Here is a 10005-nt window from a genome sequence, read left to right as displayed (position 1 = left end):
AAATCTGCTAAATCTGCTTGCACTGGTGTTTTATAAGCCTCTCCTTGATGTCTTCTATAAATCCTGCAATTTCCTAACACCTTCTTCACGATCTGTCTACTTTGTTTCCTAATATTTGCCTCGTAGCTGAACAAAGGTCGTTCTTACACCACTATGATGAACCTTCCTGTGGCAATCTTTAATAATTAATTCGGTTAAGTGATGATCCTTAGGCTATAAAATTGGTTCTCTAGCTTCTAGCTCTAAATCTGACACTTCCAATGTTTTAGTCCTCTTTGTCCCGAGTTTAACTCTTGCCTTCAAATTGTCTACAAATCGCCCAATGATAGCTATGACCCTTATTAGTCTCTTTATATTACCAAATTTTGTCACACAATCTTTATCTTTTACCTGTGTGTTAGCCAATACTGTCTTCCCGACTTCTGCAAGACTTTCCTCTGTAGTTTTAACCTCTTTTGGCATTTGCCAATCACAATGGGGACCTGACAACCAATTCATTCCCTTCCACCAAAGTTCACTTTCCTTTAATTGTGATATCGTAACTCCACTTGAACCTAATCCCCAGGGTTGTCTACACCCGGACAATGTTTCCAGTCATCCTTCCTGCTCAATCTTAAAATCTCGTTAACTCTATGGCGCACAAACTGTTTCCATTCTCCCCTATTACCGATCCAGCACAATGCAGTCATACTGTCCAACCAGTCTATTTACCATTAAATTGAACGTGACCTTCTAAGGCCAACTTCACTGTGTCCATCAACTGTGCTAATATTCCAGCTGACATTACTTCTAGTCCTTGGCGCTATACTTGTTTTCGACGTAAGAAACTCTACGTGGTAGGCACCGTTTAGCTCTGTCACAAAATATACGACCGCATAGTATGCCTTTTGGCTGGCATCTGCGTACCCATGCAAGTAACACTTTACCTTACCAAGTAAATTACCATACACACATTTCACCACAACTAAACACCTGACTCTCTCTAAATCTTCTATCCATCTCTCCCAACGTTTTTCTTGTCACCTTCCAGCTCATTATCTCATTCAGCTTTCTCCTTACACAGCTCATGAAACAATAACTTAGCACAAACTACAACTGGACTTATAATACCTAAAGGATTGAATAATCCTGCAAGTATACTTAGTATATTTCGTTTACTTGGGATGAATGCCTTTGCTTTTCAGCCGATTTCCAGAGGCTAAATACAAAGCAATCCAGCTTACACTCCCATCCCAATCCAAATACTTTCTCAAAACTTCCAATGATACTATTTTCCCCAATTGATGCTCTAGCATCAGTTTGTTCATCAACCACTTTCGAATTACTAAATTCTGCCCTTCTTTCTTCTAAAATTCTTCTTTCTCTCTTTTCTATTTCTTTCAAAACATTCTCATCATTACTTAGCCACTTTCTAAGCCTAAATCCTCCAGAAGCCAATCGCTCACTTGCTGACTCATAGAACCTCATTCCTTTCTTCTTGCAATGTTCACCCGACACTAGATCATCGACATAAAAGCTATTTTTGAGTTTTTTAACAAATTCCTTGTCTATCTCTATGAATGAGTTATTGTCATTTTGGCTATTCGACAATTTTACTGCGTTTCCTGCTAATTTCATGGCTAATTCTTACAAAATCAGCATAGAAACAGGACATTGTTTAGTTTGAATCTAACAAAGAATTTCATTGATTTAATTGCTTTGCTCAGCTAAACGAAATCGTCAAGGCAACAAGGGCATCTAGTACAGCAAACAAATACAGCATTCGCAAAGCATGACACAAGGCGCTTCGAGTCTTTGACTTTTAGTATAATGCTACTACTTTAGAAATGTACTTTTTTGAAGTGCCTGAAAAATACCATTTATTGCAAACAATCTTTTAGACTTTATACTAAAAACACAATATCTGACATCATTGAGAACTTGTTATAGACGGCTTTGTGCAAAGCTTATGATACCAGGCACTTCTTTACAAACTTGTCATGCAATGGAAAAAAAATTTGTTGGGCATAGGAAACTTTCTCTATTATTTCATTTTTGTACAATTGCTTGATTGTTCATCTTGTCGCAGTCCAAATTGGCTTTGAAGGTTATGCATCTTTTAAATCTACTTTTTTGAGAAACTATCCTAATTTTAGGAGGTCCTTTAACATTGGTATGTCTTTCAAGTGTTGATATTCTGTACACTTGTTCAATTTTTTTAGATTTATTACTAGTCTTTGTTAACGCAGTTTTTGGGTACAGTGAACAAGGATTTTACAAACTGATTTGTATACTTGTTTTGTTTTGGTAGCATTCTTTTAGTATTGTGCTTACACCTTGAGATCTATTAAACTTGATTCTGCAAAGGAAACACGTGCATTTTTGGTATGCTAGATTGGTTCGAGTAATGGGTGAACTCTATTTTGTATCCTTTTACTGACTCCAAGAACTAAATGTCATTTTAAATTTTTTCCCAACTATTGCAAAATTGAGCGAAACGGCTCCCTATTGGCTGATATAATAAATCTAAAGGTGATAAGTTTTGATGGACTTGTAAAATTCCTGTTAAAGAAGTTTTTGTACTAACTTTGAGGTGTTGATCTGGGGAATGGTGATGTAGCCCTGCTTATATTCTAATTTTGTAAGTCTCTGTTAAGTTGCAAAGTCTTTTGTTTTCTTCTGTTCTCGCAACAAAATCTGCTAAGATGTTTAATTTAGGTTGGTAAAAAGGAGTTTTTTGCGTTTTGTAATGGTACTAATAGTTCAGAAATATAGATTTTTTTTAATTGTCAGCGAAAAAATGATTCAATTCATACACTTTCATATTTCTATAACAAGTTTCATCCCCAAGTTCAAGCGATCAGTTCAAAGCATAATGTGCTAGAAGTTTGTCTTTCACACCTGTGGAAAGAAAGAAAAGAAGTTTGGTTAGACTAAGAAACTTTTCGATCATTTCGTTCTTATACAGTTACTCTATTGTACATCTCATCTCACTCATTTCAAACTCATAATACAATTGCCCATATGTTTCCTCACATGTATTTAAGGCAGAAAATTATGAATTAATAAAATTTGGTGTTCCATAAATATAATCATATCCAATAATATCATCTTGTTATTGATATTTTAAAGCAGGATATGATGTGAATGTAAGATGAAGAGAATGATAAAAATATGATGATAATATTTCTCATGAAATATGATAGTTTTAGGATAAAATTACCAGAGGTAAAAAAAACACATTCCTACAACAACTCTTTTCAATCATCTGCACTGGAAATTAAGCCCCTACGCTCTTTAAATAAATTTCCTCAAAACCAAATCATGAAAGTTCTCCATGTTTCATTAAGTACATGATACATCTATATTTATGAAAAATCTGCATAAAAAGCCTCGCCGTAAAAATCCTTTGGCAATGTAATCAATGCTGAAATGTTAAAAACGATTTAATAAATCAATAAGTTGTTTTGTGGTTAATATATGCAAAGTATCATCGCATTAATTAAAAAGAAACTGAGAATCCCCTGTTTTCTTATCAATCTAATAGCTTCATCAATAAAGACACTCAACTTATTCAGGAATCCAGGTGATACAATAATGAAAACAGAAGCTGCATCAGTTCTTTCGTGCTAAAGTGGTTGCTTGCATGCAAGTCAAAAACAGAAAACAATTTTACAAATGACTTTGGAAAATTTCTATAACTGTGTTGATTCAAACTAAATCTTGATTCATCATGTCCACTGAATGCCAGCTCTTTTTTAGACAAATGTTAGACAACCTTCATTTATATTTACATTTTTTTCTTATTAGGCTTTTATCCTCATTATGTCGTGTCTCTTTTTGTTCTTAAAAATAACTTCAACACAATGGTAAAAATCCCTGTTCATCAAGTTCAACATTCTATAAAATTAAAAAACAAAATTTCATTTTATGTTTCTTGAAATCGTCAGAAAAATGATGCTTGTTTATACATTCAATATTTGTCCAAGTTTAGGATTTGTACGAAACAGCAAGGAGTATGACCATGCAGTTAACTACTGATTTTTGTCTTCACAAACACACATGTAAACAATCTTTTATCCCTTATCAAGTTGATCAGAATCCCCTGCCTCTCATTACAAGCCTTAGCGTGCAATTTGCATGGCTTGCGACATTCTGCTTTTTAGCATTTTGTGCAACGGAAAAACCTTTGTAAAAGGTGAGAAACAATTAATACATCCTGCTCTTTTATCTTCAGATTAGAGGTGCAATTGTATTTTGAAATGCAATAAAACTGTAGCTAAAACGAAGAAATCTTTGAGAGTATTTAAAGTAGTTGCCCTAAAAAATTTCAGCACCTTCAAAAAGAAAAATTCTGCGGCTGATTCATAACTAACCCTCCCCTCCCCCCCTCACAAAAAAGGCATTATTTTATCAGCATTTATTAACTTACATTTCAAGTAAAATTCAATGAAAGTGGTACACTGACTACATTAACCTTTGCCTGATATTAAGAGTTCATGGTCTTAAAATTGATGAAGAATTTTGACCATTAAACTGTCAATCTTCGTAGCCACAAAAATACGATTGGGTGCTATCCAAATCGTCTATCCTTTGTTGCAAATGGTTGCAAAACAAAAAAATATCCTAAGTCATATTTAAACACGTGCATTAGACTCTAGAATGCTTCATTGTCAACCTTATTCTATTCAAGAAAGGCTATTACAACGTTTTAAACAATCATTAAAAAGAGTAGCTATTTGCTGTTTATGACGATAAAAAATGCGAACTATCCTGTAAATATCGTGTTGTTGTTAATGTTTAAGGCATTTGTTTGGATTAACCCTTTAGGAGCCAGGCCTTTTTAAAAGTTCGTACACGTCACGTTTGGTGATTTTGCCTGTGAGCAACAACGGTCTCTAAAGGCTTAAGACTGCTTTAATTGACAAGAGCTGTTACATGTATCCTGTCATTTAATAGTTACTTATGTTCATTTGCATTTATAGCTTAATGCAGGCGAAGTTGATTAAATAAATGAATAAATAAATAAATGTATGTATGAGTAAATGTATTTGATTTCATCAAATGTAAAAAACTCTCGACTTTCATGATAACTAATACATTTATCTTGTATATTAAATTTTTGAAATTGCTTGATTTTTCTTGTCTTGTTGATACAATAATTTTTTTAGATGGAATCAAGAGAAAACAGAAATCTATTTTACATCAGAAGAGTAATTAATGTGGTACAAACGGAACTTGCTCAATTTTTCATCAAAGAATGGAACTCTCGTTATAAATCAACACATGGAGAATGGGAAGATACACACAACAGTGGTAAAAAATTTTAAAATTTAGAATCAAGAAGAAAGTTGGACCAAAAAACTCGACAAAAATATCAAGATGGAGATACAAGTAAGTGGGACTGTACGATATTATTTGATGCAATAATTTTTTCAAATTCAATTGGAAACCATCTTGACAAAAAAACAAAGGATGCTCTTCATGCACTTCGTTTTGAAAGAAACAAGTACGCACATTGGTATGAAAAAGAATGCTCAGATGATGATTTTGATGATATAGTCAACATCATTGAAAAATCATTTCAAGATTTGAAATTTTCTCTCGATGAAATCAATAAAATAAAAAATCATCGAAACTGTTTTAATTCGTTCCAAGTTCTTCCTTCAAAATCTAATCATTTTTTTGTTAAACGCACTGAATTACGAGATAAAATTATAAAAGATCTTGAAAAATTAAGGAATGATAACAATGATAAACTGACATATTTTACATCACTGGTAATCCTGGCAGTGGTAAATCACAACTTGCAAGACAGGTTTGTGAAAAATATCGTGTGATTGGAAAAATAGAACTTCGTTTGTAATGACTCTCGATGGAAAAATGAGGAATCTCTTTTAAAACTTACTGTGAACTTGGATACCGTTTAAACTGTGACAAGTATATGATTAAAAATTTTAAAGATGAAAATTGTTCTATCACAGACAAAGTGAAGAATTTGCGATCGTTAGTATCCACACGATTAAAATTCTGGCAAAATTGGTTGATCATTGTAGACAACGTGGCACAGCTCAGCAAAATTTCTTCATTACTCCCCCAAGTAGGTGATACTATGTGGATAAATGGACAAATCATAGTAACTATCCAGAACACAGATGCCGTACCTCAAGACGATGAGTTTAACAAACATATTTCTATCAGAAGTGGAATGAATGATAGGGAATGTTTTCAACTGTTGAAGCATTACACTATTGAAAATGATGATGATCAATTAGATCGATGGCTTTGGCTTGCTGGTTATTATGTCAGTCAAACAAAGCAAACTGCTCATTTACTTGGAGACAATATTTAAAGAAAATATCTTCAGATGAACAAGAACACATGGACGCCCCTTTTGTTAAATTTAACTCGGAATATCCTAGAAGTATGTTACAAACTTCACTTTTAGCTGTCAGACAAAATGCTGAAGAATCCTCAATATGGGCAAATGTTATTAACTTATTTTCCGTGGTATCGTTTGATCCTATACCACGAGACATTATTGTTTTTTATGTTCAAAAAATAGATCCAAAACACTCAAACGAAGATATATGTCTTTGTTTAAAGGACTGCTCATTGTTCTTGCATTCAGAAAATAATGACATTAGTCTACATCGCATTGTTCACAAAGCAATTATTGTTTATCAATTTGAACATTCAAATGAAGAACATGAAATGGAAACTAACGTTGATCAAATATCTAAAGCACTTTACATGTTTAAAGAGAGAGACGACGAAATCAAATTAATGCCACATCTTGAAAAATTGTTCAATTGAAACAATTGTTCATTTACAAGACCAACAATGGAAAAACATGACTTTGAACTAAATATTTAAAGAACAAGTTACATTTTGGTAAATATCTTGCTTTAAATTAATGCCAATCTTGAAAACAATCGTTAGGTCCAAATCATGTTGATGTCGCTACGTCTTTACACAATCTTGGTAAGGTGTTATATGAAACTGGAAACTACGACAAAGCTATAGAGCTTTACGAAAAAGCTCTGGAAATTCGAAAACAATCGTTAGGTCCAAATCATGTTGATGTCGCTAGGTCTTTAAACAATCTTGCTATTGTGTTTAATGTTACTGGAAACAACAAAAAAGCTATAGATTTTCATGAAAAATCTCTGGAAATTAAAAAACAATCGTTAGATCAAAATCATGTTGATATTGCTACGTCTTTAGACAATCTTGGTAATGTGCTATATGAAACTGGAAACTACGACAAAGCTATAGTGTATTGTGAAAAAGCTCTGGAAATTCGAAAACAATCGTTAGGTCCAAATCATGTTGATTTCGCTGGGTCTTTAAACAATCTTGGTATTGTGTATAATGATACTGGAAACTACGACAAAGCTATAGAGTTTCATGAAAAAGCTCTAGAAATTCGAAAACAATCGTTAGGTCCAAATCATGTTGATGTCGCTGCGTCTTTAAACAATCTTGGTAATGTGTTTGCTAAAACTGGAAGTTACGACAAAGCTATAGAGTATTATAAAAAAGCTCTGGAAATTCGAAAACAATCGTTAGATCCAAATCATGTTGATGTCGCTGCGTCTTTAAACAATCTTGGTACGGTGTTACATGAAACTGAAAACTACGACAAAGCTATAGAGTATTATAAAAAAGCTCTAGAAATTCGAAAAGAATCGTTAGGTGCAAATCATGTTGATGTCGCTATGTCTTTAAACAATCTTGGTATGGTGTTATGTGAAACTGGGAACTACGACAAAGCTACAGAATTTTATGAAAAAGCTCTGGAAATTCGAAAACAATCGTTACGTCCAAATCATTTTGATGTAGCTGCGTCTTTAAACAATCTTGGTTTATTGTTTAAAAAAACTAAAAAATACGACAAAGCTATAGAGTTTTACGAAAAAGCTCTAGAAATTCGAAAACAATCGTTAGGTCCAAATCATGTTGATGTCGCTGCGTCTTTAAACAATCTTGGTAATGTGTTTGCTAAAACTGGAAACTACGACAAAGCTATAGAGTATTATAAAAAAGCTCTGGAAATTCGAAAACAATCGTTAGGTCCAAATCATGTTGATGTCGCTGCGTCTTTAAACAATCTTGGTACGGTGTTACATGAAACTGAAAACTACGACAAAGCTATAGAGTTTTACGAAAAAGCTCTAGAAATTCGAAAACAATCGTTAGGTCCAAATCATGATCATGTCGCGAGGTCTTTAAACAATCTTGGTTTGGTGTTTTATGAAACTGGAAACTACAACAAAGCTAAAGAGTTTCATGAAAAAGCTCTGGAAATTCGAAAACAATCGTAAGGTCCAAATCATGTTGATGTAGCTGCGTCTTTAAACAATCTTGGTTTATTGTTTAAAAAAACTAAAAATACGACAAACCTATAGAGTTTTACGAAAAAGCTCTAGAAATTCGAAAACAATCGTTAAGTCCAAATCATATTGATGTTGCTACGTCTTTACACAATCTTGGTAATGTGGTTGCTAAAACTGGAAGTTACGACAAAGCTATAGAGTATGATGAAAAAGCTCAGGAAATTCGAAAACAATCGTTAGGCCCAAGTCATGCTGATGTCGCTATGTCTTTAAACAATCTTGGTTTGGTGTTTTATCAAACTGGAAACTACGATAAAGCTACAGAATTTCATGAAAAAGCTTCGAAAATTCAAAAACAATCGTTAGGTCCAAATCATGTTGATGTCGTTTAGTCTTTTAAAAAATCTAGGTGTGTTGTATTATGAAACTCTGGAATATGACAAAGCTTTACAGTTACACTTTGGTAGCTACGTGTTTCAAAGAAAATTGTGCCTTCTAAATTATGTTAAGCCTATTTTTAACACATAGACCGTAGGAGCAAGGCTTCCACCTGCCAAGTCAGCTCCCCTTTCCCTCAGAAGGTACTTTTGGTAGTGAATAAAACGTTAGCAATTTGCATTTTGTGAGGTAAAATGAACCTAAAGTAGTAATGATGCTTGTCTATATATAGTTTCACTGATATCTAGTCAATAAACTTACTTTACAGCCAGGAATCATCCTAAGTAGAACTTAGAACTGCACATGCCTTGAATATGACATTCTTCTTTAGACTTTATTTCTAAAGAAATTTGCTTTTAAGTTATAACCAAGTAGTAATTTTTATTGTATGATTTACAAACATATTAAGTATATTGGGATGACAAATGTTTGTTAAATAAATACTATCCTGTTAGTTTTTCATATTCTTTGATACATTCAATAATTTTTTACCCAGCTCCATAAGCCTATGACCATATTCCAGGTTCCTATAATTTCCAAGGGGTACACCTTTCATACCATACATACCACCCCACCATGCTGCAGCCAATATTCCTGTGCTGTCACTATCTCCACCATGAAACATAGAACAAGAACACAATTGAAACCAGGAATCTTTTGCCATCATCAAAGCATCGTAAGCAATCATTGGTGCATCATGACCACTGGACCCACCCCAACCTGCATAACTGACAGATTTATAAAAAGCATCACGTTCAGGTATGTTATATGTCACTGGAAACTTTGGTTCACTGGTTCCATTTGTTAATCCCCGTAGTTCAAGATATGACTCCCAACTATTTTTAAAGTAGCCCCAAGATTTCTTGTTTTCTTCTACATCACGACCAACCTTCTCAATGTATTCCCAAACTTTGGGTAAAACACTTAAAAGTCCTGCTCCCCATTTTTTTGGAGCCATCTTCTGTATAGCATAGGCTGTAAATAAAGCTACAGTAACAGCCCCTAGATAACCTATAATTAAAATCATTATCTTTAAAGATTGCTAATTTTAGGTCACTTACATTATGATGACCATATTTACATAATAGAAGCATTTTGATATGGTTCATGGATTCAACGGCTGTAGTAGTGAAGATATTAAAGAAAAACAGCAATGGCAATTCATACAGCTTTTGGAAGACAGAAATTTGGAAAAGTGGAAAAGCAATAGAAGGGATGGGTCAAAGATATGGTCATTTAAAGTGAGCAA

General features: G+C 33.6%; 1 protein-coding gene across 1 annotated transcript in view; it reads right to left on the bottom strand.

The window, feature by feature from the left end:
- Nucleotides 1-9207: 9207 nt before the first annotated feature.
- The window catches only part of LOC124456688 (protein ADP-ribosylarginine hydrolase-like), a 32771-nt gene continuing 31973 nt past the window's right edge, over nucleotides 9208-10005 (bottom strand). Inside the window, exon 2 of the mRNA XM_047007058.1 lies at nucleotides 9208-9767. Coding sequence (XP_046863014.1) covers nucleotides 9208-9767 — 560 coding nt within the window. The remainder of the gene's footprint in view (nucleotides 9768-10005) is intronic.

This window comes from Xenia sp. Carnegie-2017, unplaced genomic scaffold, assembly GCF_021976095.1.
Source record: "Xenia sp. Carnegie-2017 unplaced genomic scaffold, XeniaSp_v1 HiC_scaffold_6, whole genome shotgun sequence".
NCBI lineage: Eukaryota > Metazoa > Cnidaria > Anthozoa > Malacalcyonacea > Xeniidae > Xenia > Xenia sp. Carnegie-2017.
This window is presented reverse-complemented; position numbering and strand designations above follow the sequence as displayed.